Source organism: Ilyonectria robusta (genome assembly GCF_021365365.1).
Source record: "Ilyonectria robusta strain PMI_751 chromosome Unknown BGZ61scaffold_84, whole genome shotgun sequence".
NCBI classification, from domain to species: Eukaryota; Fungi; Ascomycota; class Sordariomycetes; order Hypocreales; family Nectriaceae; genus Ilyonectria; species Ilyonectria robusta.
Window position 1 is genome coordinate 41,769 of NW_025764518.1, and position 26,816 is coordinate 68,584.

Consider the following 26,816-nt stretch of genomic DNA (forward strand, 5'->3'; position numbering starts at 1 on the left):
TGAAAATGAGTAGACCATGGGCGTGCATGGTGTGGATAGAGGGTCTCGGCTCGAAAGAGAACCGGTGAGCCCCGGTCTGGTTGCATAAGGTGGCTTGCATAGTTGCGGCCGGTTGAACCACATCCCATCGGTGAATGGTGAAGAACCAACGACAGAGAGAGCTTGGCATGACATGGAGTATGGCCTGCCTTACCATTATGAAGGCCAGGGCCAACGCAGACCTACAGAATCGACCTCAATTAGACCAATTCGTACTGCGGGGGGCGGCCAAGGGTGAGTGTCGACCAACAACCTCACCGGGATAGTGGTCCGTTGTTCGAGTGTGGTTACCCATACATGGTCGACTCTGACCGTGGATCATCACAACTCATCGATCAATGGCTAATGCATGAGCTGTCGATAGCGTGCGGTAGGGGTTGAGGAACGGAATCTATGTCCCAATTGGACAGACGTATGTGACTACTTTGGTGACCGGGCTGATATTCTCAGGGAAAGTGCATGTCACATTTGGCCAACACCACCCTGTAGTCCTGGCGGCCGTGGGGACGCCTCCGATCACTTGCATAAACGAACTGAAATTCCAGGCTGAGCAAACAGTCCGCGTCTGGTGGTTAAAGATGGAGGACATTGAGTTGAATCTAATAGCTGGTTAGCGACTAGAACAGAACAAGAGGGGGGCCACATACGGTGGCCCGGCTGGCGTTGTCGTGCTGTTCATCCTGCAACCGATCGGTCTTTGCCGTTCCATCGCACCTGCAGATAGCTGGGTTGTCTGTGAAGTAGGCTGCTTCTTGAGAACCCCTGAGATACACCGGGTTTGCCCAAAGCCAGAGGCCTCTTGAGCTCTCATCGGCTATAAGAGGCTTTGCAGCCCGTCCAAATTGAAGAGAAGATCCTAAATTCACCAGTTTGAACTCCGGTCCACCTTAGTATTCCAATCTTGTTTGTCTTTCTCACCACTTGGCTCAAGCCTGTCGTGATCTGACCCTTCTCAAGTGGCACTTTTATTCCATCTTGCTATTCTTGAGCGTCTAGTCACACTTGACCAATACTACTGGGGCTGCCAGCTCAAATTGTTGACAAGGCCCAAGTTGACTATCGGCATTCCTTGTTTATCATTCACACACGACTTCCCTTGCCATGTCTCAAAAAGAAGCCTCGCCGAAACCACCAGCGCCATCACCGCCGCCGAACATTTCCGACGTTTCGACGGACAGTTTGATCACAGGAGAGCAAACGGAGCCCGTGCCTGGAACTTCGGGTAAGTGACACCATAGCAAGGCATTACATGTCACTAAATATTCTTTGAATAGGCTCATCGACATGAAAGCACACTATATGGCTGGCAAACCACTCTCCAGTGTTGAGTAAAAGTTCACAATGGAAGAACAACGGATAGAAGCCGACGACCGTTGTGAATGGAGGCGGAAGTGGAGGGGGGGTGGAGATGTAGACTCTGGTATCTTCACTAGCAGAACCTTCGCCACGGACGAAACGGCGGAAGGTTATAGCAAGGCAGACTGAAGAATAGGCAGTGGCTGCATTATCTAATCCATAACTCCATCCTACTTCCTGATGGTGCCACTGTGATCAATTTCCACTACCACTGACTTCCTCCTTGGAACTGGCCGCTATTATCAAACCATGGGTATTCCCACTACGGCATCTTAATTGCTCTTGTCCGCTGAAGGATACATGGCACGGCACATGAGAGGTACCCGGAAAGCCCATCCGGGAGTGACCTAACATCAAGTCTAATGCAAGACATGGCCGGTATCACTTTGCGCGCGCAGACCCATGCGTCGCGGCCCGGTGCCCGTCTCTGATGATTGGAGACACGTAGAACAGTGAATATGCATGCTGGAGAGCCGTGATGATCATCCGTGTTGGTTGCAAAAAGTCACTAGCGTGTATGCGTGCCATGAACGTGCATGATACGGGTTGCGTAACCATCGGCAACGCCCCCTTGTGGGGATAATCGAACTCGGCCTAATGCACAGCAGCCCGGTTTGAATTCCATCAGCTTGTCAGATGGAGTGTGGGGGGTTTGGCTGGGGTTATGATAAACGTTGCTCTCTTCGGCACGCTGTGCGGTCCAAAGGTGATCCGAAGCTGGGCCGTTGAAAAGTATAAGAATGCCAGATGCTCTCCTCGAAGGAAGGACATCTTCACTCAGCTTCACATTCAGCGTGCAGCCCCAACCTTTTAACATTGCCTCTCGATCCTGCTTTGCTCTCTACTTCAACTTTCCACATTTAACTTGCACTGCCTTTCCTTAACACCAGGAAGTTCCCAATGATGACACCATCCAGCAACACCAGCCCTCCTCTCGTCCAAGAGACCCCATTCCAACAAATGTCCATCTTGGACATCTTCTTCCCGGGGTTCTCCCACATTTCAAGCACCATTCAACAGCTTCTAGCTGGAGACCTTAGCAGCTATGCTCACCTGATGTGCCTTTTTGGGTTGCTTGCCTTCTTCGGCACTTATACCCATAAGTTGAGGGTATTGCTCGAAGACCATTTTAGTCAGTCATTCCACTTCAATCCACAACAGCTCATCCTAACGTATTATAAGCATCCACCGTGTATGTGCAACGCTCAGACGAAACGTACAACATGGTTCTGGAGCGGGTCTCCTCTCGAAGTCTTGATAACGCCGCTCGATCCTCCATTGCACGAGTCAAGAAGCAAAGAGGCCGGGAAGGCCATACAGGCGAGGCCAAGAAAGCGCTCAGCTTCTCGCCTTGGTATGGCAGCTTCATCTTCCGTCACAACAACACCTTCCTCTCATATCGGACCTCGCTGAGGGATGTCGGCTTTCATAAGGAGGAAGAAATCTCCATCACGTGCCTGGGACGATCTTCCACGGCACTGAAGAATTTCTTGATTGAGTGTCGAGATGAATATCTCAATCTCATCAAGAACAAGACGGCTGTTTTCAAACACCGCAACGACCGTTGGGAGCGAGCGACAGCGGTAGACGCCAGACCGCTGTCGACCGTCATCCTAGGTGACGCGCAAAAACAATCATTCATCAAAGACGTTGAGGATTTCCTTAATCTGCGAACTCGACGATGGTACTCTACGCGATCCATGCCTTATCGACGAGGCTACTTGTTACACGGTCCTCCTGGAACTGGAAAGTCTAGCTTGAGCTTGTCCGTGGCTGGTCGCTTTGGTCTAGATATCTACGCCGTCAGCGTATCGACTGTCAATGACCGAACGCTCGAGGACCTGTTCGCCAAGCTCCCTCCACAATGCGTCGTCCTGCTGGAGGATATTGATGCCGCTGGTGCGACACATTCTCGTGATGCTGGTGGTGAGATTGCCAGCGAAAGGGGAAAATCCGCGGACACGAATTCAGTGACGCTGTCGGGGCTGCTCAATGCTATCGACGGTGTGGCCTCCCAAGAGGGTCGGCTGCTCATCATGACAACGAATCATATCGAGAAGTTAGATGACGCGCTCATTCGACCTGGGCGTGTTGACAGGGAGGTCAAGTTCCAACTTGTCGACAGGGACTTATCCACTCAAATATACCGTCTCGTGTTTGAGCAGCCAAACGAAGTTGGATTGAACACAGAGAGGCGAACTAAAGATCAATTGATGGTTGAACGATTTGCGGATGAATTTGCCGCTAAGGTGCCAGAGCACGAGTTCAGCCCGGCCGAGATCTTGTCCTTCCTCGTACAGTACAGGGACTCTCCCAGCTGCGCTCTGGAGAATGTGGAAGACTGGGTAGCGCGTACTTTGCAAGAAAAGAGGAGCAAAGGGGCTGGCTCTTGTGATGATGCTATGTCTAGAAGGGATAAAGCGTCCGCCAACCATGAGCAACATCTCCTTTGGTTTTTGAAGTTTTGGAACTTTTGGGGCTAAAGAATCATTCCTTACCATGTGTAGCACATGTAATTAGCCAATATCGCCTGGACTGAGTTCAGGAGATCAGACAGTCAATGTATTTGTTTTCACGTGATAACAACCTGTCATTCTGTTCTGCCAAACCACCTATTCCATGCTCGGAAGATATATTTGTAACATCCAAACGTGGATATCTATTGAACATTTACTTTAATTCAAACCGCCTAATTTGATGATTCCCTTCTGTTTTGGACTTCCGCTGCTGAGGCTGAACACTTGTAGAGAGGTTGGCCTTCAAACAGGCCTGTCAGAAGTAAGGCAAGAAGGAAATAGCCTAGCGTCCTAGCCCTATGGGGTTTGTCCTCCCGGGCGGAATAAATTTCATTCATTCAATCCTCATTGGTCACTGTGGAGCGGTTCTGCCGTGGTCGACCGCCTGTCATCGACATTGGTCGTGGCAAGCTGCACCAGGACTGGTCCCGATAGCCCCATGAGTTGGTAATGTCCCTGTCTACTCCAACTTAGATCCCATGATCCTGCTTTGCCACTCTTGAATAAGAGTGAAACGGAAACCCGCCTCGTAAGATACAAAAAGGCACCACTTCCTCCTGGTCTTGCTTCTCTCGAACAACGTGAGCAGCGCATCGCCTCCGTAGATCTGCGTATGCCAAGTATGCGAACTCCCGCCCTAGCCGATCTGCCGATGCAGGAACCTGGGTACGCATCGGAGTACGTCATTGGTGGAGTCATCATGTGACTCAGGTATCGAACCTTCTCGAACCTTTCACAGCCCCAGCGATCTATATGATTGGCTGCTCTCCGACATCTCATGCGAGATAACTGGGGCTGTTCGATGTTCTCTCTGAACATCGAACAGCACTACCCGCCAAAGGTTGCCAGGGCCTATCTGGGTAAACCCTCTCTTCGAATAAGCGAATCAAATCTGTTCCTGAACCTCCTAGAACCGGGTGAATTAGCAGGCTCTCCAGGTGACTGATAACGCCGGCTTCGCTGTTGAAGTTCATTCGACAGTGGGTACAGTGGAAGTGATCCTGCTTGTCTAATCGACAAGGGCAATAGCGATGACATGATTCGCTTACGCGACCGGTACAGCGAATTGACAGGACCAGTACAGGAAGCGTACTGGTACGGATAGACTGGTCCTATCAAATTAGGGGACCAGTATGGAAACTGTCCCGGTACGGGTGGACAGGTACAAAACGCGTACTGGTAGGTGCACAAGGACTTACTGGTACGCAAATTGGACTGGTACGGCGGAGCGGTGGGACCAGTACTGACCGTACCGGGACAAACCGTACCAGTACACGGGAAATGCAGGACCGGTACGGGGAATGTCCCAGTACGAATGGACTGGGACGCCGAAAAACCGGGACTGGTATGAGCGAGACGGTTGGAAGAGGGCCAAAAGCGTACACAGTGGGTCCCAAGCTGGGATTTTTCGAGGTCCTCGAGTAGACACCGCCAGCGAAATTTCCCAGACGAGGATTTTTCGATACCCTCGAGTAGACCCCTCCAGCGAAATTTCCCCAGCCGGGATTTTTCGAGGCCCCAGAGTAGACCCCTCCAGCGAAATTTCGCCAGCTAGGATTTTTCCCCAAGAGCCCAAGCAACCTATGGGCTGATGCTGGGACTAAAATTGGGACTGGAGGCAATGCCGTTACTAGGATCAATTGTGTCTAAAAATAGAAGATGGATCCTTTTTCTGGGACCATTTCACAAGGAGCCGAAAACGGCCACAAACCTTTTAATGCCAGGCCAGAATCAGCACCCCCAAATCAAATCTAATAATAGTACCTCAATCCACTATTTATACCGCATGACAAGCAGAATTGCTTCTCAACCTAAGTAACGCGTTTGCTGTATTTCTTAGTGCAATGGTGCTGGAGCTGGCCCTTTCATCTAAAAAGCGGGATAGGACGAAGGAGAATTTCGCTCGGGCAGTTCAGCGACTGATGAGAAGATGTGATCAACTAAGCGGCCGCTATGGCGCTGATTTCTATATTATGGTGCGCCAAAACCATCAGCATTATGATTATAACTCCTCTAAGGACCCTTCATTCCCAACTCCTCTTATTGAGATTGTAAGGGCTCTTACTCATGGCATTTTCCTGCTAGCTAATTGTATTGTAGGAGAGAGCTTATCCTCTGGCTATTAGAAGAACGCCAGCAACGTTCCAGGAGCGGGGAAAGGGCCCGGATTTGGGGAGCACTGATGGTTCCCCTGCGGCTTAGAAGGCGTCAGCCACTGTGGCTGCGGTTGTTACTATTTGTATGATTGGACTTGCGTACTATTTATGGGTTCTCTATCAGTTCTGGTTTCTGAGAAAGATCAAGTTACAGGCTACTACCGGGTAGTTTGTCATGCACGTTATGCCAAGCACTAGAAGGTCTATAAATTTAAGCGAATTCCACTAATCCGCTGCCAATCCCACTGCCAATCCCACTGCCAATCCCACTATTAATCCCACTATTAATCCCACTGCTAATCCCACTGCTAATCCCACTGCCGCTGCTAATCCTACTGTTAACCCCAATAATAATCCCACTGCCGCTGCTAATCCTACTGTTAATCCCACTATTAATCCCCCTATCTATCTCACTGGATTACGATTATACTACGGGCTATTGGAGTAAGCTAGAGTCTTAGCTCTTATAAGTGTTGGATGTAATTTATATACTATTAACAGCTCGCTAGGTATACAAACGACCCTAGACTGCCCCTGGACTCAACGCCAGATACATAGCTACAATCGTCAATAAAACGGAAGCGTGCTGATGACCTCGCCGCCACAAATAAGCACCAGATGTGACACCAAATTCATGCCTGCCCCAGCCGAAACTGCCATATGAGGAATCAGATAGCCTCATCTCGTTCGCGACGAACCCATCTCCCCCAGTGGGATTTGACTCGACGCTTGTGATGCCCGTCTACCCCTAGATCCCATACAAGGCCACTGAAGCATAGAAATAGAACATATTCGGACAAATATTTTCTGAGTCCGAGGTTTCCTAATCAGTGATGTCGCAAGAACCAGGAAGTCGTAAGTTGCATAGGTATTTGAGAGCACCTGAGATGTTAGCCTAACCACGTAGTTGACAACGTACCAGGTCCCTCTCAAGCTGTGACTCCATTGTCAAGACAGCAGTGAAAATCACCGCCCATGCCAAAACACCAAGCATCATAAACATTTTGGGGAGAGTCAAAGATGTCAATGAGCCTGATATCATAAATCCCCATTCCACCACCATCCAAAGCCGGAAAGCAATAACCGAGACAACAGGAGTGTATTTAGAAAAAGTATACCGAGTCTCGGGTAAAGTACCGATGATAAGCAACATTCCTGTAACAGCCGTGATTGATATTAATGGCAAGGGAATGAAATGTTTCTGACCCGGACTCCAGGAACCACTAGACCACAGGCACTGTATGCGGACTTTTAGTCATACTCACAATTCGGAAAGATAACTTACTTCTCTTATCATGCTGGAGAGAATAATGGAGCACGCCAAGTATAGTGGCCAATCCATCCCTTTTTTCCAGGTCAAGGTTGCAAACGCCAGCCCAGTTGCCATTGCGACGATAATTTGGGCGACGGCGAGGATCGTGAAAGTGCGCTTGTATAGATTACACAGTGACTGGGACTGAGAAAGTTCCTGAGAAAACAACACAATGTTGAGCAGGCTCGCCAGGTTGCCAACGGTACTCAAGACGAATGCCGCAAATACCATACTAGACTGCCAATGAGTAAGTGATTGCATGGTAATGAACAGAGGGTAAATAATTCTTGCTGTTTACACAAAAGAGTTGCTCGAGGTCGTTCCGTTCCTAGGGATAGGTAGGCTATTTATTCCAACATAGGTCAATGGCGTGCCAAGGGCTTGTACCCCTCCCCCTTTTCGCATCAGAACTCTACGAAGTTTCCAAGGAGCCTTGCAGCATGAATTTGGCTGACGCATGAATGAGGCACACTTTGAAGAGGGGAGGGTGTTGTCGCAGGAGGGCGGTAGATGGCGAAGACTGGTGCATCTGGGTATGGATTCGTTGGATGGTTACGACCGCATCCAGAAGGAGGATCACAGGACACAAGATCCCCTTGAGTACTTTTGTGAGGATGTCTTGGCATGTTTTGTCTAATAAGCTGACCGGGTTGCCTTACTTGACTCATGCCACACGCTCCGATCTTTCACCTCGGTCTTATTTCCTTAGGGAAAGGGCTACTTGTTGGCTGGATCCCCTCCCCCCATGTGTGTTTGACTTGTTGTCTAGAGCTGGTGTCACTCACTGCACCTCCACAAGTATAAGCAAGGCAGACTTGAGAATCAGGAATTATGCCTCAACACGTCAGTCAGATCACGTCATGGAGAGGCTGAGGAGAACATCGGTATGATCATGCCAAGCGAGGGGTGGCAGCCAGAAGAATCAAAGGACATGGGTCTCGTTCTCAGCTCACATCAACGGCTCAGCCATCGAGACCACCTCTTCACCAACCAAGTAACTCCAGGAACTGTGCCGAAAGCCGAAGAAGATGATTCCAGTCAACCGAGCCCTTGCTTAGGATCAAATTGCGGTACACTGCCCCGAGAACTCTACGACGTGGGTTTGATCCGCGCATACACGAGGCACATTTTGAGGAGGAGTCCGTCTCAGGATGCGCCGGTCGGTGACAATTAGCCTTGTCATTACCAATAATAGAGGGTCTCTCGGCAGGGGGTATATCGAATGTGATGGAAGGAGAGTCAGTGGATATTGAGTTGGTGGGAGGCCTGACTCTTGGCCACCTCTTCATTTAGGGGATGTAGAGGTGATGAAGAGGTGAGTGAATCAGATTGCATCCGAACCTTCTCGACGTAGTGGCCACTGGACTCCCGGCCTGCAGCTCTCCGTTGGACTACTTAAATGGACACTGTACCCTCTCCTTTTACTCATCTCTCGACATGAAACCCCATTTCTTGGTACCTATTGTCCCTTGCCTACAAAATCTTCACCCAACTATCGCCGAGTTCCCCTCAGGCTCTGTCGTTCACCTTTAACATTACGGATAATTATATTGGGTTGGCAAGTGATCCGATAACCGATAGAAATGTAAGTGTCAAATGGACATCGTATAGGACTTTACTAAACTGAAGAATAGACATTATGGATCATCTTCAAGAGAGAGAGGTTGGATCAGTGGCGAGATTCACAGAGAGTACTGTGCGGTCAGAATCGCAACTTCATCAACCGCAACTGGACTTTTCATCTGCAAGCTCAAGGCAGCCGACCAGCGTCTCTACCAGAGTTTCAAAACGAATGAAGACGCCAACGCGGAAGGCGAATGAAGCTGCCGAGACCATCCGGGCTCTACAACGATCGCGATCGCGCGCTATGTCAACGAAACGCCAGCCTACACCCAAAACGGTACATATAGGTTTGTGTGCTCCCCGCAATAGACACTGAGCTAGGTTAACCATTTACATAGATCAACCAGAAGTTAACGAAGCCGTCACTTCTGGAGTGATCGGGAAGTTTTCATGGAGATTCCTAGACTCTGAAGGCGACATCAACATGCTATCAGTGGAGGAGATGGTTTCTTCGTCACAAGATGAATTGGATAGATATAATAGGGAGTTTGACATAGCTTGCCTGTGGGGGATTTATCAGGCTGGACTAATTCGCCGTCAGCATAAAGGAGAGGAGATATAATATAAGTATATTACTACGGATTGGTTATATATGGACACATTTCTAAACTACATTCAACTTCTTCATTTCTATCAAAGTACTGTATAGCCCAGATCTTAGCCATTCCCAAGGTGACTGTGCCTTCGCATCGCGCCCTGAAAGTGTTCTCCCCTTTTTGGGATTACAAAGAAGTTTTTGCCGCTGACGAAGCTGGTTCAAGCCACGAGAACTCCCGCAGAGTTTCGGGGAACATTCGGACAGTCAGGCGGGACTCAGCCCTCAGCGGATCCAAAAGCCTGCAGCAAGGTCTTGCATGATGACCTGTCAGTCGCACATAGCCGCTAAGATCGTTATGGGACACTTCTCCGAGGTGGTGCCGCGGTGTCTGTTGGCTGGGGCATGCAACAGCAGTCGCTTCGGGCTTTACTCTAAGAGCATGCCGAGGGAACAGGGACGGCTCCCACGAAAATATTGCCTCCATTCTTCCATAAACCCTGGAAGACTGGGGTCCAAGCCCCCTTACCTTGCATAGCACTTGTGTTATCTGTCCCTGGGGTGTTGGTGTAAACTGCATGTTGGGGAGGTGTGGAGTAGAGAGTGTACCTTATTATCAGCAGCTCCCACCCTTGACTGGCAGAATGGTTAAAGGAGGCCGCCAGAGTTGAGGCATAGATTAATGATCACAAGACTAACTCTTGGCGTGCCGATCTGGCGGGCCAACAGCACGGAGAGGCCGACAGGTCAGGGCAATGCCGACATGGTCATGCCAAGCGAGGTGTGGTAGGAATCATGGGGGTGAAGAATCTTCCAGCTGGTTCAGCCGGCTCAGGGGTCGGTGATATATGTGGATACTAACTTACGCCCAGGGATATCAGACCGGCTTGGATACAGCAGCACCTGAAGTGGTGAAGATGTCGTCATCAACGGGCTCGGGATGCAAAACAAAATGGCTGTGCGAGGAGGCTTGACCATCTTGCGGGCGCTACCTCATTGTATCAAGTAGCATCGTCATGTCCGGATCCTTTCCACATGGGGTAAATATCCCTCTTCGTATCTCTAAGCTGCCTGGCTGGGCATAGCTACGTAGCCGGGTTGAGACAGCCTCCTTCCAGGTTCACGCCATTGCATGTGTGACACACCGGCTTCATGCAGGCTGCCTTGCTTGACTCGGGGGCTTTTTTCTCGGGCTTATCTCGACCCAGGAGAACATAAATTCACGGTGTCTCCCCATTGCTTCTGAATCCTCCCATCCTACCGTCTCCGAGACTTCATCTTCTAGGTTTTATACTTACAAAAAATGTCTTCGCCTATTCTGGGCGACAGCCCTTCTGTGTACGATCATCCTGAGAGGGAACAAATCACCTCGAAACACATGCCTCTCGAAAAGCACAATACTAGTCTTCGGACGAACACTTCCACCGGTCCAAATCCCATCGCCCCTGGCGATGAAGATAGTGCAGGTTGGTTCTCTACTGGGCATTTACGAGAAAGCTTCTGACCGAAAGTGCAGGCCATGTCGTTCGTGCTCAGTGCACTACCTGTCACCATCAGTCTCCTAGGGGTGACTGTTGTAGCGAGAAAGGATGGAAGTCTGAGTTCTTTCCAAACGGTGAAGACCCTGGGACTCGAACTGAAATGAACAGTCCCACCCGCTATGAAGATTTTTCTTCAGCTCCCCAATCCGAGTCCCTTCGAGGGCCTGGTCATGGCACCAGACCAACTCGGAAGCCTCAGGGAAGGCGCAATGCGAAGAAGTCAACTCAATCTGCCAGGGAACCTGAAAGGTCAGGAAAGATCCAGAAGAAACAGTCAGAGAGGCCGAGAATGGATGGCAACACCTCGAGAACTGCGTCGGGGCGGTCTGTTACACCTAGGATACAGAAGGCGCTCCAGCTCTTCCGGGAACAACTGGGGCTTCTGGAAGAGCAGAACAAGAGGCGGTTGGACGCGAGCCAGGGAGAACCGTCCGAGAAGAGGATCTAGACGTTCTAAAAGTTATAAAACTAAGACCAGCTCTACCTTTACGTCCGCCACCCCAGACAGGTGCAGCATGTTAGATTATACCATTATATCATTCCTTTATCGTGTACCTCAAACAATACTCCCAATCACGTCTCCTCACGATAGCCAAGTCCGCAAAGGAGGGTCTTTCAGCATACGGTTGGGTAGGTTAATCGAAAATTTATAACTCGGACTATCCTATGGCAACCTATAGAAGTGGAAAGGAAGGAGGGGTAGTGTGACGATTGGATTCCAACTTTGTCAACCGGTGGGCTGTGTGACGATTGATTGATTGATTGATTGATTGATTGATTGATTGATTTCATTTCCGTCCTGAGGGCAAGGTACATAAGCCCACTAGACCTCCTCACCTCCTCATGGAGTAAAAGGACGTGCTAGGCTAGCTCAACATGATTTCCACCCATAGCTTCCACCATCCTTAGCCATCTAGCAATTCAGCGGCTCAAGGCCTGTGATAGTTCGAGCCCGGCCCCCGTCAGCGGGGCGGCGGCATCCCTCTGCGCTGGCTATACCACATGCCCGCAACCTTGTGTCAGTTAGCCCCCAAGGAGGCATCCCCCTGAATCTAGCAGCAGCGGCTCGCATGGATGTGGCTTGTCCTGCAAGTCTCATGGAATACGAGTCACATAAAGACAGAGAGGAGGGGCCTAAACGAAGGCGTGTCAGCCCGGCTTGGCACTTTCAAAGGACCATTTACTGCATGCGGAAGGGATCTGAACATGACATGGGGATAGCGTCAAAAGACTCCGTTGGTGGTACTTTATGATACTCCATGGGCAACCAAGCCTGCCTCACAGCCACGTTTGCATCCATGGACGCAATGATGATAACAGCATCGCCATCACCGAATGCTAGCTCACAAACCTCTTCTTATCCTGAACCGTTGATACGAGTTGAGAATGAGGTACATGTCCTTTGATTCCTGTGGCCGCCATCCCTCGCTTGGCATGCTCATGCCGATGGTCTGTTGCCGCTTCTACTTAGTCTCTACGCGACGTGCCATAGGGTGTGGAGGCATGACCCTATTTCTCAAGTCTGCCTTGCCCATGTTTGTGGAGGTGCGGTGAGTGATACCAGCTCTAGACATCAGGTTAAACACTCATGGGGGAGGGGAATCAAGCCATCGATTCGCTCTCCCCTTCGGGTCAACGGGACCGGGGTGAAAGATCAGAGGGTGTGGAATCACATTAGGCAACTCGGTCATTTTGTTAGACCAAACATGCCGGGGCACCCTCACAAAACTGCTCAAGGGGCTGATCCTATAGTTCTATTACAGGACGTGGTCGTGACCATTCAGCCAATGCATGCCTAGATCCACCAAGAGCTCGTGATGGGTTGCAGTCTTCATTATCCACCACCCTCCTGCAACACCCCCACACCCCCCTTAAAGTATGCCTCAGCCATGCGCCGACTAAACTCATGCTGCAGAGCTACTTAGAACCTGCGCAGAGCTCTGATGCTAAGAGGGGTTGGGTGGGTGTCAGCCCTTGGGACGCCGTTGACCTGCGTGAGAATAAATACCTGGCGATCACCAGGAACGATCTCGGGCAACTCTTTTATGTAAATAACACGACCCATTTGCATTCTTCTCATTACCATGCACTCACTTACTTACTGGCAGTCAGTTATGGTGTATGCGGCATTCTTCTTGAGTACCGTTATTAACCTGGTGGGCCTGGTTAATATTGTATTGTTTTTTCAAAAAGTTTCTGAGTCCCAAGCACTCTGTAATCGACACAAACGCGTGTTCACGATCCTCGCCATAGCCCAGATCATCATCGCAATGGCAACTGGGCTAGTATTTGCAACTTTGGCGTGGAAAAAAGGGATGGATTGGCCGTTATACTTAGCGTACTCCATCATTCTCTCTAGCATGATTAGAGAGGTAAGTTGTCGTTCCGATTGCGAGCATGACTAATAATCTATATATAGTGCTTATGGTCGAGTGGTTCCTGGAGTGTGGATCAGAAATATTTCATTCCCTGGCCCTTAATATCAATCACGGCTATTACAGGAATGCTGTTTATCGTCGGCAATTTGCTGGAGACTCGGTATACGCTTTTTAAGCACATTCCTGCTGCATCGGCTGTTGCTTTCCGGTTCTGGATGGTGCTGGAATGGGTGATTGTTATTTCAGGCTCCTCGACATCCTTGACTCTCTTCAAAATGCGTCTGATGCTTGGTGTTTTGGCATGGATGGTGGCCACTACTGCTTTGACAATGGAGTCACAGTTAGAGAGAGACTTGGTATGTTGTCACCTACGCGATTAATTCTTCGTCTCGTCCAGGCTAATATCTCAGGTGCTCGCAAATACCTATGCAACTTACGACTTCCTGGCTCGTGCGACATCACTGGTTGATAGACTGCGTACTCAGAACCTATTTGTCCGACTACGTTCAATCTTCGTGTTTAAGTGGCCTTATATGGGATTCAGGGGTAGACGGGCATCACAAGCGTCGAGTGAAATCCAACTGGGGGAGTTTGGTTTGGCGCGAACGAGATGAGGACTAAGAGTGGCCAACTGGAGAGAATCAACTGCCATGGTCATCGTTGGTACACCTTTGATTCCTTATTTAATGTCCTCACTTCACAAAAGCTTGGCTCGTCAACGTGCAAGGATGATGCCTCTCATCCTCTGCGTTCTGTGTGTGGGGAATCGTTGCCTTATCCATTCCTGCAGAATAGTCAAACCCAATTAAAAGCAATGGCAAATTAGCCTGAAGGAAAACACGTGCATTCAATATACTACTTGTCTGGGTTTTGTACTAACGCCTCGCATTGGCGGCATCCGAGGAGCGTAGGCAATTCCACAGCCCCGATTTTATAATTTTATAATATCTTGGACAAGACACTACCACCCAAGCCCGAGCCACATGGGCTCGCGATTGCGTTGATCAATGGATTGATTGGTTGGTTTAGTAGGCCTGACGAGGAGAGGGACAACTACTCAGAGATTCTAGAAAGTTCTAGCGCATGTGACCACTCGTCGCCTTAATCCACTTGTTGCCTTCATGACCGGCCTAGTGACCTGGTGTGTGTGAGTCCACTAGTCCTTAAAGCGTAGATTCATTTTAGAGGGTTTCCAGAAGCTTCGATACTCCACTTAGCTCGTCTCTTCTTGAGCCCTGCCATGACTACACTGGGCTATTACGGTATCTGTTCTCGCATTCTGGTAACGGTCGGGTTGTCCGAGCAAAGCACATGCTTTGAGAAGGTGACCGCAAACGGAAAAAGCAAAGACTCAAGTTGGCGGACCGCTTAGCTGTTGAGGATAGGACACAGAACACTTGGAGAAGTTTGCCCTCAAGTGGAAGAGCCAGGTAGAGAGAGAAAATATGGGGCGTCCGAGAGATCAAGACCAATCGTTGGAACTGTAAATAGCCTAGCGTCCTGGTCCTATGAGGTTTGTTCTTCTGGTCGGAATAAATTTCATTCATTCAATCCTCATTGGCCGCTGTGGGCGGTTCTGCCATGATCGACCGCCTGCCATCCATGGGGCGTGACAAGCTGTACTGAGACTGGTCCCGATAGCCCCATTGGTCGAGATTGTCGGATAGACCTCTACTTCGAATGTCCTAGGCTGGGGTTTGGCCGAGATTGTCGGATAGACCTTTGCGTCAAGTGTCCTAAGGCGGGGTCTATTCGAGCTCACCACGAAAGGACGCGAAAGCAGGTCCCGGGCTTCAAACTCTTATGCTTAAGAAAAGTAAAAAGTGAGCAAAATATTTCTAATTTCTAAATTCTATGTACAGACATTTCTCTGTCGTCTAAAATAATCGAGGATGGACAGGGCACCGCGCGGGGCGGGCGTGAACTGCTGTTCAATGTTCATTTAAGCATCGAACAACGAAGCGGGACGTGCCACGTGATTGGAAGGCCTAGGCTTATGATGTAAGAGTGGGTATCATCAGCCCCAGCCACAAGAGTATTGTGGCTCAGTAAAATCACATTAAGCGACATTTTCATGCCTGGCACGCGCAAAGGAAAAAACCGGGCAGAGGGCGTTGGCAAAGGACAGACCCTGGCTCTTGACCTGACATTCAGCTCGCTCCCCAAGCTTTAAATAGTGGGGTCGTAAGGGCGATCCAACATACTTCAACATGGCACAATCGACGCCCCTCGTAGGACTCCAGGTCGACCCAGGGTAGTGACAGAAAATATGTGGCTGGCTTTGCAGAGCCAATTAGATCAATACCCTTGCATGAGCCAACAAGGCATGGCTGATTTTCTTCATAACCAATATCGTGTCAGGGTGTCACGATTCACTATCGGTAGAACGCTAAAACGAGCCGGATGGACTAAGAAGGTCACACAAATATCGCAATCTTGTTTAGCCGGCATTTCCGATGGAGGCAAGTGCTTCTCGTTGACGATGTGGATGTCACTCTCGTGCGCACGGCGTAGGATAAAAGGAAGCCCCGCAAAATGCCTCGAACTCCTCCCCTGCACTTTTATCCGTGCACTGCCGCCAGCCGTGCTGCCGCACGCCACTTCGCGCGGGCAATATCAGGTCCAAAGCGAGGCTAGGGCAGAAAGCGTAAGAAGGGCTTGAGGAACATCTGCCCATTGGCCAGACGAGATCCAGGTCCATACGCTCCGTGACGAAGATCTCCCGACCGGGCACGAGCTGGTAGTGGAGCGGACGCAGCGGCATGGGCCACCCCGCGACCCAGAGTCAGCTGTGAATGCTGGCCGGCCGCTCCAAGTCGAGCTCCTCCTCAATGCAGGTCGTGACTCGACGACTCGCGGCGGCCAAGTCACGAAGCTCTGTGCGGTACGATGCAGGCGAGGCTGGACGTGATCGTGTCGCGACGCGTCGGCGCCATGCTCCTCTCGTACTCGATTGGCTGGGATGGAGAACGGAGAACTCTATTGACAGTTTTGTTAGCCCGAACACGTCGGCGATGGGGAAGCACGAACTCGAGTACCCTTGAAGAGACGAGACACAACAATAACGCATGATTGGTGAAGAGCGTGTGATGCGCCCTGCCGTACTAGCATGAGAACGATATTATTGGGCGAGAGGTGCCCATTCAACTGCGAGTAAGCGCCCGCGGTCGAGGGGGGGTGGCCTCAGCACATGACTGATGATAAATTTCTTAGCGGCTTGCTTCTGCCTAATGTTGCCCAACCGCTTTTTGTTTGAGCGAAGGTCGCGGTGTCCTGGCTTCATTCATAATCGTTGTTCTTTTTTGAGGTACTGTACGCTCTGTCAATCGAACTTTAGCGCAGATCCTAAAATCCCACTGAACCCCCGCGATTAGAGGGGACAAGTTGCGCTGTCAGGTTGGTTGTTGTGCTTGGCGACCACAGCGGTCTGCAGGCGGATCCAGCTTGTCCAGGTAGAGGCAAGTGCTCTTTCTGAGAAACCTCGGCGACCAAACACTAATTGTCCTTTGTAGCTCACTTTGCGTCTGGATCATCCTGCGAGCGAACATGTCTAATCCGAACGACTACACCGTTGGCTGGATCTGCGCCATAACTACGGAGTACGTTGCCGCGCAGGAATTTCTCGACCAAGAACACGAAGGACCGGAATATGTGTCTCCCAATGACACCAACCATTACACACTAGGCAAAGTTGGGAAGCACAATGTCGTCATCGCCGTCTTGCCCGACAACGAGTACGGAAAATCCTCTGCCGCAAGCGTTGCAAGAGATATGCTGCACAGCTTTCCTAATGTCAGAATCGGTTTGATGGTCGGCATCGCCGGAGGTGCGCCTGGAAAGCATGATATCCGTCTTGGGGATATTGTGGTCAGCTCTGCTGGCAATGGAAAGGGTGGGGTGTTCGGGTACGACTTTGGTAAAGCGATACAAGGACGGGACTTCCAAGAGACAGGGCTCTTAAACCAGCCACCAACCCTCCTTCGGACGACAGTGAGTGGACTCAAGGCCCGCTACGAGAGGAAAGGGCATCAACTCGCAGCGACTACCAACATGATTCTCGAGAAGAACCCAAGGCTCCGGGGGAAGTACAAACAGCCAGAAACAGGTGCCGACAGACTATTCAAACCCGAAGTTACTCACGACTTAAGCTGTGCGGCGATCTGTAGTGATGATGTATCAAACTTGGTATTGCGACCCGAAAGGACCAAGAACGAAGACAACCCAGCCATTCATTACGGTCTTATTGCTTCAGCAGACCGACTGATGAAGGACGCTTCGGCTCGAGATAGACTTTCAGAGGAAAAGGACGTTCTTTGTTTCGAAATGGAAGCGGCTGGGCTGATGAACCATTTTCCCTGTCTCGTCATTCGTGGTATATGCGACTACTCGGACTCCCACAAGAACAAGGAGTGGCAGGGCTATGCAGCAATGGTGGCTGCTGCATATGCAAAGGATCTTCTCTATCAAATAGCTCCAAACAGGGTTGAAGCTGAAAAGAAGATCGGCGATATTCTATCCGGTAATTCTAAGGTTTAGAATCATACTATTAATACATGTTAATTATATATAGGCCTCCAAGGAGTTGCAGAAGAGTCCCGGGACATTGCAAAGGAGCAGCTCCAAGCCCAGAAAGATCTAGCCAAGGAGAGGCTGTCCAAAGAAGAACAAAAGTGTCACCAGCTGTTCCGCCTCACAGCCGGCAGCAGGGACGCCACATACGAGTGGTATAAAGACCGAGTGGAAGAAAGGGTTGAAGACACGTGCATGTGGTTCCTCAAGCACGAGCACTTCCAGACGTGGTTGAACCAAGAGTCTGGCCCCCTGCTGGTCTCAGCGGATCCTGGCTGTGGAAAGTCGGTGCTGGCCAAGTACCTGATCGACCACGGTCTGCCACGATCGACAACTATCTGCTACTTCTTCTTCAAAGACCAAGACCAGAACACCGTCCGGCAAGCACTTTGCGCACTGCTTCACCAGCTCTTCTCTCAGAAGCCGTCTCTGATCGAATATGCCATGACACAATTTCGAAAAGATGGGCCAGGTTTGATCAACTCTATGGAATCCCTCTGGAAGGTTCTACGAAATGCTACAAAAGATCCCCAGGCAGGACCTGTAATCCTGGTTCTTGATGCCCTGGACGAATGTGCCGAATTAGATTTTGCGGACCTAATGCGGAATGTGGAGAGCCAATTCCGCAACGACTATTTGGGCCATGGCAAGTTGAAGTATCTTCTAACATGCCGCCCGTATGACCAGATCGTGTCCAAGTTCCGCAGCCTATTGGACACTTTTCCAAATATCCATATACCAGGAGAGGAAGAGTCAGAAACGATCAGCCAGGAGGTAAATCACGTTATTACACGCCGGATCAATCAGCTGGGGATAAAGAAGCGCTTCTCATCCCAAATCAACAGCCACCTGGAGAAAAGACTACAAGAGACTACCCACCGCACGTATCTCTGGGTATACCTTGTGTTCGACTACTTGGAGAAAGAAGACTTTAAAAAGACACTAAAGGGGGTCGAGTCCGCTATTGCAACACTTCCGAGGAGTATCAATGAGGCATATGAGCAAATTCTTAATAAGACTAAAGAAGATCCGATGGTTTGGAAAGCCTTGAGTATTATCTTGGCAGCGAGCCGGCCGCTAACCCTCTCGGAAATGAACATTGCTGTGAATATAGACTATACATCACAGTCCATTGACGACCTCGACTTGGAGGATGACGAGGACTTCAAGATGCGTCTCAGATCTTGGTGTGGATTGTTCGTCTCGATCCATCAAGGCAGTATTTATTTCCTTCACCAAACAGCTCGCGAGTTTCTCCTCTCAGATTTGGCATCGCCCACAACTGTTTCGTCAGAGCTGCACTGGCATCACTCTATCACCACCCAAGACGCACACGCCGTTCTTGCGGAGCTCTGCGTGCTCTATCTGAACTTCTTCAACTCCAACGTTAGCCTTTCGACAGATGTAAATAGCGACGGCGGCCACTCCGTTGATAGCCACGCCTTCTTAGATTACTCGGCCAAAACTTGGGGCGCTCACTTCCGCGAGGCTGGTATCATCGATGATGCTACCATTATACCTTTCGCTCTGAGAATTTGTGATCCGGATTCGAAGAGCTACTCGGTATGGTTTAGAATTTATTGGAAGACTACACGTATGAGGACTACTAAGCATTTTACGGATCTTATGGTAGCGTCGTACTATGGCCACCTTATCGTTGTCAAGCTACTTCTCGAAAAGGGTGCGAAGATCGAGGCGAAAGACAGCGGGCATGGTCGGACGCCACTATCGTGGGCGGCCGAGAACGGGCGCGAGGCCATCGTCAAGCTGCTGCTCGAGAAGGGCGCCGACGTCGAGTCCAAGGACGAAGATGGTGAGACGCCGCTATGGCGGGCCACCGGGAACGGGCACGAGGCCATCGTCAAGCTGCTGCTCGAGAAGGGCGCCGACGTCGAGTCCAAGGACGAAGATGGTCAGACGTCGCTATCGTGGGTCGCCCGGAATGGGCACGCGGCCATCGTCAAGCTGCTGCTCGAGAAGGGCGCCGACGTCGAGTCCAAGGACGAGTATGGTCGGACGCCGCTATGGTGGGCCGCCTGGAACGGGCACGAGGCCATCGTCAAGCTGCTGCTCGAGAAGGGCGCCGACGTCGAGTCCAAGGACGAAGATGGTCGGACGCCGCTGTGGCGGGCCGCCGGGAACGGGCACGAGGCCATCGTCAAGCTGCTGCTCGAGAAGGGCGCCGACGTCGAGTCCAAGGGCGAAGATGGTGAGACGCCGCTATTGTGGGCCGCCGGGAACGGGCACGAGGCTATCGTCAAGCTGCTGCTCGAGAAGGGCGCTGACGTCGAGGCCAAGGATAAATATGGTCAGACGCCGCTATTGCGGGCCGCCGGTAACGGGCACGAGGCCATCGTCAAGCTGCTGCTCGAGAAGGGCGCGAAGATCGAGGCGGAAGACAGCGAGTATAGTCAGACGCCGCTATCGTTGGCCGCCCGGAATGGGCACGCGGCCATCGTCAAGCTGCTGCTCGATAAGGGCGCCGACGTTGAGTGCAAGGACAAATATGGTCGGATGCCGCTATCGTTAGCCGCCCAGAATGTGCATGAGGCCATCGTCAAGCTGCTGCTCAAGAAGGGCGCCGACGTCGAGTCCAAGGACGAGTATGGTCGGACGCCGCTATGGTGGGCCGCCTGGAACGGGCACGAGGCCATCGTCAAGCTGCTGCTCGAGAAGGGCGCTGACGTCGAGGCCAAGGATAAATATGGTCAGACGCCGCTATTGCGGGCCGCCGGTAACGGGCACGAGGCCATCGTCAAGTTGCTGCTCGATAAGGGCGCCGACGTCGAGTGCAAGGACAAATGTAGTCAGACGCTGCTATCGTTGGCCGCCCAGAATGGGCACGAGGCCATCATCAAGCTGCTGCTCAAGAAGGGCGCCGACGTTGAGTCCCAGGACGAAGATGGCCAGACGCTGCTATCGTTAGCCTCCTGGAATGGGCACGAGGCCATCGTCAAGCTGCTGCTCGATAAGGGCGCCGACGTCGAGTGCAAGGACAAATATGGTCGGACGCTACTATTGTTAGCCGCCTGGAATGGGCACGAGGCCATCGTCAAGCTGCTGCTCGAGAAGGGCGCGAAGATCGAGGCGGAAGACAGCGAGTATGGTCAGACGCCGCTATCGTTGGCCGCCCGGAATGGGCACGAGGCCAGCGTCAAGCTGCTGCTTGAGAAGGGCGCCGACGTCGAGGCCAAAGACAGCGAGTATGATCGGACGCCGCTATCGTGGGCCGCCGAGAATGGGCACAAGGCCGTCGTCAAGCTGCTGCTCGAGAAGGGCGCCGAGATCGAGGCCAAGGGCGAATTTGGTCAGACGCCGCTATCGCAGGCCGCCGAGAACGGGCACGAGGCCGTGGTGAGGTTGCTTCTCGACACGGGCAAGGTCGACGTCGACGCGAGAGACAAGAATGGCCGATCACCGCTCTCGTGGGCCGCCGAGAATGAGCACGAGGCCGTCGTCAAGCTGCTGCTCGATAAGGGCGCCGACGTCGAGTCCAAAGACAGCGAGTATGATCGGACGCCGCTATCGTGGGCCGCCGAGAATTGGCGCGAGGCCACCGTCAAGCTGCTGCTCGAGACTGGCGCCGACGTTGAGGCTAAAGACAGCGAGTATGGTGCGACGCCGCTATGGTGGGCCGCCAAGAATTGGCACGAGGCCATCGTCCAGCTGCTGCTTGGGAAGGGCGCCGATGTCGAGGCCAAGGACGAGCGTGGTCGGACGCCGCTATTGCAGGCTGCTGGGTATGGGCGCGAGGCCACTGTCAAGCTGCTGCTTGAGAAGGGCGCCGACGTCAAGTCCAAGGATGAAGATGATCGGACGCCGCTATTGTGGGCCGCCGAGAATGGGCACGAGGCCAGTGTCAAGCTGCTGCTTGAGAAGGGCGCCGACGTCGAGGCCAAAGACAGCGAGTATGATCGGACGCCGCTATCGTGGGCCGCCGAGAATGGGCACAAGGCCGTCGTCAAGCTGCTGCTCGAGAAGGGCGCCGAGATCGAGGCCAAGGGCGAATTTGGTCAGACGCCGCTATCGCAGGCTGCCCGTAACGGGCACGAGGCCACGGTCAAGCTGCTGCTCAAGAAGGGCGCCGGTGTCGAGTCCGAGGACAAATATGGTCAGACGCCGCTATGGTGGGCCGCCGAGAATGAGCACGAGGCCGTCGTCAAGCTGCTGCTCGATAAGGGCGCCGACGCCGAGTCCAAGGCCAAGCATAGTCGGACGCCGCTATGGCGGGCCGCGGAGAGGGGGCACGCGGCCATGGTCAAACTGTTGCTCGAGAAGGGCGCCGATGTCGAGGCCAAGGACGAGCGTGGTCGGACGCCGCTATTGCAGGCTGCTGGGTATGGGCGCGAGGCCACTGTTAAGCTGCTGCTTGAGAAGGGCGCCGACGTCAAGTCCAAGGATGAAGATGATCGGACGCCGCTATGGTGGGCCGCCGCGCATGAGCACGAGGCCATCGTCAAGCTGCTGCTCGAGAAGGGTGCCAACGTCGAGGCCAAAGATAGCGAGTATGGTCAGACGCCGCTATCGCAGGCCGCCGAGAATGGGCATGAGGCCATCGTCAAGCTGCTGCTCGAGAAGGGCGCCGACGTCGAGTCCAAGGACGAAGATGGTGCGACGCCGCTATGGTGGGCCGCCGAGAATGGGCATGAGGCTATCGTCAAGCTGCTGCTCGAGAAGGGCGCTGACGTCGAGTCCAAGGACGAAGATGGTCAGACGCCGCTATCGCAGGCCGCCGAGAACGGGCACGAGGCCGTGGTGAGGTTGCTTCTCGACACGGGCAAGGTCGACGTCGACGCGAGAGACAAGAATGGCCGATCACCGCTCTCGTGGGCCGCCGAGAACGGACACGAGGAGGTGGTCAAGATGCTCCTCGACACGGGCAAGGTCAATGTCGACTCGAGAGACAAGAATGGCCGATCGCCGCTCTCGTGGGCTGCCGCTGCCACGTATGGAAACGAGGCGGTGGTCAAGATGCTCCTCGACACGGGCAAGGTCGAGGTCGACTCGAGAGACAAGAATGGCCGATCGCCGCTCTCGTGGGCTGCCGCTGCCACGTATGGAAACGAGGCGGTGGTCAAGATGCTCCTCGACACGGGCAAGGTCGAGGTCGACTCGAGAGACAAGAATGGCCGATCGCCGCTCTCGTGGGCTGCCGCTGCCACGTATGGAAACGAGGCGGTGGTCAAGATGCTCCTCGACACAGGCAAGGTCGACGTCGACTCGAGAGACGAGAATGGCCGATCGCCGCTCTTATGGGCTGCCGAGAAGGGACGCAAGGGCAAGTATGGTGGAATGCCGCTTCCGCGGGCCGCCGAAAAGGGATATGAGGCGGTGGTCAAGCTGCTCCTCGACACGGGCAAGGTTGACGTTAACTCGAGAGATAAAGAGGATGGCCGATCGGCGCTCTCGTGGGCCGCTGAGGAGGGAAACGAGGCGGTGGTCAAGATGCTCCTCGACACGGGCAAGGTCGAGGTCGACTTGAGAGATAAGAATGGCCGATCGGCGCTCTCGTGGGCCGCTGAGGAGGGAAACGAGGCGGTGGTCAAGATGCTTGTTGATATGGGCAAGGTCGACATCGACGCGAGAGACACAGAGTATGACGGGACGCCGCTCTCGTGGGCCGCCGAGAATGGACATGAGGCGGTAGTCAAGCTGCTTGTTGATACGGGGAAGGTTGACGTCGACTCGAGAGATAAGGATAACCGGACGCCGCTCTGGTGGGCTGCAACGAATGGACATCAGGCGGTGGTCAAGTTGCTTGTCGATACGGGCAAGGTTGATGTCGACTTGAGAGATAAGGATGACCGGACGCCGCTCTGGTGGGCCGCTGGGAACGGACACGAGGCGGTGGTCAAGTTGCTTGTCGATATGGGCAAGGTCGATATCGACTCGAGAGACAAGTATGGCTGGACGCCGCTCTCGAGGGCCGCCGGGAATGGACATGAGGCCGTGGTCAAGATGCTTCTCGACACTAGAAAGGTCGACGTCGACGCAAGAGACACAGACTATGACCAGACGCCGCTCTTGTGGGCCGCCGAGAAGGGACACGAGGCGGTGGTCAAGCTGCTCCTCGACACGGGCAAGGTCGATGTCGACGCGAGAGACAATGAGTTCGGCCTGACGCCGCTCTCGTTAGCTGCCTCGTTGGCTGCCCGGTACGGACACAATGCCGTGGTCAAGCTGCTCCTCGACACAGGCAAGGTCGACGTCGACGCGAGAGACAAGAATGGCAGGACGCCGCTCTCGTGGGCCGCCGAGAGCGGAAACGAGGCGGTCGTCAAATTGCTCCTCGACCCAGGCAAGGTCGACGTCGACTCAAGAGACAAGAATGGCCGATCGCCGCTCTCTTGGGCCGCCGAGTATGGACACGATGCCGTGGTGAGGTTGCTCGTCGACACAGGCAAGGTCGACATGGCTGCAGAAGATGTATGCGGTCTGACTGCATCTCAATTCGCGTACTTTAATCATCATACAAGGATAGATGACTTATTACTAGCACGGGGGGCCCCGACTATACCTGACTTCTACGGCCTACAGGCTTTATTCGCCGAACCCCCAAGTACCATCTGATATGATGCTCTCCACCTGGTTCACATTTTTCCAGTATTATTCGATGTTTACGCAGTCTCTGAAAGTCCTAATAGCAGTGCTTTACCCAAGCTGCGTGCCAATCCTTAAGCTGTTCTTCTGATGATCTTGATCTTAAAGTTCAGGCAAGAACCTTTCGTACATACGGACTCGTTACGAATTGCGTATGGCAGTTCTGTTCTTCGTTACTTCAGGCCAATTGCTACAGTGGCCTCAATGACGCTAGAAAGGGCGACGAGGAAGGGATCATGACTCAAGATGCTGGTGTACATTTGGACCAGTCGTAGTGGTAGACAGTTTGTGAGAGCTTCGACACAGAAGGGTGGAGTATCATGTCATCAATTCACGACACCCATGCTCTGCCCTAGGGCTGCTTCGCTCCCTCATGTCCGCTGCCGTCGGTCCCCTGTCCTTCGCATTTTGACATGTAAATCTTTCGATCTCTTCGCTATGGTCTTCGATACGCTCCCATCAGCGTGGGTAGAGCAGTCAGAACAGATGTGGTGACTCTTCGAGTCACGCACATGCTGTTGCAAGCTCTCCAAAGAGCCAAATGGCCTTTCGCACCTTGTGCAATAGGCATGGCGGCTTGAATCGCGAATGTGTCGCTCGAGCGCCGCCTCAGACACGAAACCTCTTTCGCAGTAACTCATCGCCATGAGCAGAAGAAAATGTGACTATCCGCAATGTGCATGAATGAAAGGTAAACGCTGCGGGGTAAACCCATGTGGTCGCAAGGCTGCGAGGAAAAGGGCGGGGAACAAGGCTGGGTGGTACTCTCTTGACTGGGCGAAGGCGCGTAATGGGTGAATGTCATTGGTTCTGGTGATTGGGTATTTTGCTACTATTGGATACGGTCCGTCACATTCGATCAAGAGGTTAGTGTTCAATAGGGTGTGGATCCTGAGTCTGTTGATTGTCTTGATCTTGGATGCCTCCGGCCCCCTCTTTTCTTAAGAGGGGTTTTTAGTCATCTGACCATAAGTTTTCGGTCATTAGCTGTCACGGTGTGTATTTTGGATTACTGGGCGTGCAATTGTTATAGCAATATCCTTCTAGCTACTTCAGCATAAAGGATGTACAGGAACTCAGAGCGGGGACCTGCCGCAATCAAGAACAGACATACACCCAATCAGACACATCAGACAATCTGGGCTCGTGACATTAGCTGCAAAACCACAAAACACGTTTGATTGATAGTAAAATTCCAACAAATGTATAAATTATAATACTGCTAACCGTATGCTAAGGCTCCTCTCGGCCCTTCAACTTCGTACAGTAATGTACTTGAAGAGACCCATATGATCGTCGACCCGGAAATCTCGCGTTGAACCGCCGATGAATCTCTGACCAGGTGAGCTGTTGAGATAACTGGCCATTTTCGCCCTCCTTCAATTCAAGGAGGAAACTGTCTTCTTCCGGTGTGAACTTGGCTTTCGCACCCTCCCCACGATTTACTCGGCCGGTCGAGCCTGCAAATGTTCGGCGGCGCCTGTTATCAATAGCATCGCCCGCGTTGTCATGCTTCGAGCACATGTCCCAGTCAAACTGTAACTGAAAGGTGGCTACACCATCGAGAACAACCCGCTTCAGTATGACGTTATCAATTTGCCATTCCTGAAATGTCGCAGAATCATGCTCAGTATCTGAATCGTCTGATGTAGTGTATGACGAGGACGGGCTGAGTATTCGAGGTGCTGGCGTCCGATCACTTGGTACCGATCGTGCGGTGTTCGTTGGGCGTTGGCGAGTGGTATGCCCGTAGCGACGGCGCTTGATGCTAGCCAAGGGCTCATGGGAACGACGGCGTTTGTGTCGACGCTTTGTATAAGCCTCATCCTCATCCTCGTCGCCATCATGATCCAACTCGCTGTCCTCGAGGCTCTGAGCAAGACGGTATTTGGCATCGTCAAGCAAGGCCTCAATAGGAACGCTCCCACTGCAACGCTTTGACCTGTCGCCCCCGTCGAGCTCTGGAGACCGTTGACCTCTTTCGTCGTTATCGACATCGGCGTCGCCTTCGCCGTCGTCACTCTCATAGTAATCACCATGGAGGATATATGAACCTCGGGCACTTCGTCTAGGGGTCGGTGCACGGGAGCCTCCTGACCCTGTAGAACAAGACTCACCATCGCCTCCACAACGGCCTCGGCCCCCAATCCTGTCATCAACTGGTTGCTTCCCCGAAGAGCAGACTTCAGGC

General features: G+C 52.3%; 13 protein-coding genes across 13 annotated transcripts; 9 read left to right on the forward strand and 4 right to left on the reverse strand.

Annotated features, from left to right (window-relative positions):
• Window positions 1–2,166: 2,166 nt before the first annotated feature.
• On the forward strand, window positions 2,167–3,972 carry BGZ61DRAFT_435902 (P-loop containing nucleoside triphosphate hydrolase protein). Its single transcript, XM_046244005.1, has 2 exons — window positions 2,167–2,527; window positions 2,578–3,972. Exons 1-2 carry the CDS (start codon window positions 2,296–2,298, stop codon window positions 3,876–3,878), a joined length of 1,533 nt encoding a protein of 510 aa, XP_046093650.1. The 5' UTR covers window positions 2,167–2,295; the 3' UTR covers window positions 3,879–3,972.
• Window positions 3,973–4,067: 95 nt separating this feature from the next.
• On the reverse strand, window positions 4,068–4,971 carry BGZ61DRAFT_229918 (uncharacterized protein). The gene has a single exon (XM_046238210.1). The coding sequence runs from the start codon at window positions 4,728–4,730 to the stop codon at window positions 4,257–4,259; it is 474 nt and encodes a 157-aa protein (XP_046093651.1). The 5' UTR covers window positions 4,731–4,971; the 3' UTR covers window positions 4,068–4,256.
• Window positions 4,972–8,045: 3,074 nt separating this feature from the next.
• Window positions 8,046–9,175, forward strand: BGZ61DRAFT_487630 (uncharacterized protein; the record flags this gene model as incomplete). The annotated part of the gene is made up of 4 exons (XM_046249998.1): window positions 8,046–8,126; window positions 8,179–8,538; window positions 8,893–8,964; window positions 9,014–9,175. 4 exons carry the CDS (start codon window positions 8,046–8,048, stop codon window positions 9,173–9,175), a joined length of 675 nt encoding a protein of 224 aa, XP_046093652.1.
• A 1,665-nt stretch (window positions 9,176–10,840) lies between these two features.
• BGZ61DRAFT_524552 (uncharacterized protein) lies at window positions 10,841–11,526 on the forward strand (the record flags this gene model as incomplete). Its single annotated transcript, XM_046252653.1, has 2 exons — window positions 10,841–11,003; window positions 11,054–11,526. 2 exons carry the CDS (start codon window positions 10,841–10,843, stop codon window positions 11,524–11,526), a joined length of 636 nt encoding a protein of 211 aa, XP_046093653.1.
• Window positions 11,527–13,348: 1,822 nt separating this feature from the next.
• BGZ61DRAFT_524553 (uncharacterized protein) lies at window positions 13,349–14,093 on the forward strand (the record flags this gene model as incomplete). The annotated part of the gene is made up of 3 exons (XM_046252654.1): window positions 13,349–13,450; window positions 13,498–13,812; window positions 13,867–14,093. The coding sequence occupies 3 exons, from the start codon at window positions 13,349–13,351 to the stop codon at window positions 14,068–14,070; spliced, it is 621 nt and encodes a 206-aa protein (XP_046093654.1). The 3' UTR covers window positions 14,071–14,093.
• A 1,845-nt stretch (window positions 14,094–15,938) lies between these two features.
• Window positions 15,939–16,593, reverse strand: BGZ61DRAFT_468899 (uncharacterized protein; the record flags this gene model as incomplete). Its single annotated transcript, XM_046247909.1, has 1 exon — window positions 15,939–16,593. A coding segment is annotated over one exon (309 nt), but the record flags the coding sequence as incomplete, so codon positions are not given.
• Window positions 16,594–17,002: 409 nt separating this feature from the next.
• BGZ61DRAFT_487633 (uncharacterized protein) lies at window positions 17,003–19,635 on the forward strand (the record flags this gene model as incomplete). The annotated part of the gene is made up of 3 exons (XM_046249999.1): window positions 17,003–17,975; window positions 18,027–19,588; window positions 19,627–19,635. The coding sequence occupies 3 exons, from the start codon at window positions 17,003–17,005 to the stop codon at window positions 19,633–19,635; spliced, it is 2,544 nt and encodes an 847-aa protein (XP_046093656.1).
• A 277-nt stretch (window positions 19,636–19,912) lies between these two features.
• Window positions 19,913–20,146, forward strand: BGZ61DRAFT_290323 (ankyrin repeat-containing domain protein; the record flags this gene model as incomplete). The annotated part of the gene is made up of 1 exon (XM_046238568.1): window positions 19,913–20,146. A coding segment is annotated over one exon (234 nt), but the record flags the coding sequence as incomplete, so codon positions are not given.
• A 393-nt stretch (window positions 20,147–20,539) lies between these two features.
• On the forward strand, window positions 20,540–20,875 carry BGZ61DRAFT_435913 (ankyrin repeat protein; the record flags this gene model as incomplete). The annotated part of the gene is made up of 1 exon (XM_046244006.1): window positions 20,540–20,875. A coding segment is annotated over one exon (336 nt), but the record flags the coding sequence as incomplete, so codon positions are not given.
• Window positions 20,876–22,471: 1,596 nt separating this feature from the next.
• Window positions 22,472–22,765, forward strand: BGZ61DRAFT_296285 (ankyrin repeat-containing domain protein; the record flags this gene model as incomplete). Its single annotated transcript, XM_046238631.1, has 1 exon — window positions 22,472–22,765. A coding segment is annotated over one exon (294 nt), but the record flags the coding sequence as incomplete, so codon positions are not given.
• Window positions 22,766–23,785, forward strand: BGZ61DRAFT_313748 (ankyrin repeat-containing domain protein; the record flags this gene model as incomplete). The annotated part of the gene is made up of 2 exons (XM_046238846.1): window positions 22,766–22,909; window positions 23,594–23,785. Coding segments are annotated over 2 exons (336 nt in total), but the record flags the coding sequence as incomplete, so codon positions are not given.
• Window positions 23,786–24,914: 1,129 nt separating this feature from the next.
• Window positions 24,915–25,402, reverse strand: BGZ61DRAFT_229954 (uncharacterized protein). The gene has a single exon (XM_046238211.1). The coding sequence runs from the start codon at window positions 25,270–25,272 to the stop codon at window positions 24,997–24,999; it is 276 nt and encodes a 91-aa protein (XP_046093661.1). The 5' UTR covers window positions 25,273–25,402; the 3' UTR covers window positions 24,915–24,996.
• On the reverse strand, window positions 25,367–26,816 carry BGZ61DRAFT_229970 (uncharacterized protein; the record flags this gene model as incomplete). The annotated part of the gene is made up of 2 exons (XM_046238212.1): window positions 25,367–25,454; window positions 25,853–26,816. A coding segment is annotated over one exon (958 nt), but the record flags the coding sequence as incomplete, so codon positions are not given.

What these genes read in the sequence shown, in the direction of transcription:
- BGZ61DRAFT_229954 (XM_046238211.1), bottom strand. Translation starts at nt 25,272, where the DNA reads ATGGCGATGAGTTACTGCGAAAGAGGTTTCGTGTCTGAGGCGGCGCTC.
- BGZ61DRAFT_435902 (XM_046244005.1), top strand. Translation starts at nt 2,296, where the DNA reads ATGATGACACCATCCAGCAACACCAGCCCTCCTCTCGTCCAAGAGACC. An exon ending in ATTGCTCGAAGACCATTTTA is followed by an intron (nt 2,528 to 2,577) that starts GTCAGTCATTCC and finishes ACGTATTATAAG; the next exon opens with CATCCACCGTGTATGTGCAA.
- BGZ61DRAFT_229918 (XM_046238210.1), bottom strand. Translation starts at nt 4,730, where the DNA reads ATGTTCAGAGAGAACATCGAACAGCCCCAGTTATCTCGCATGAGATGT.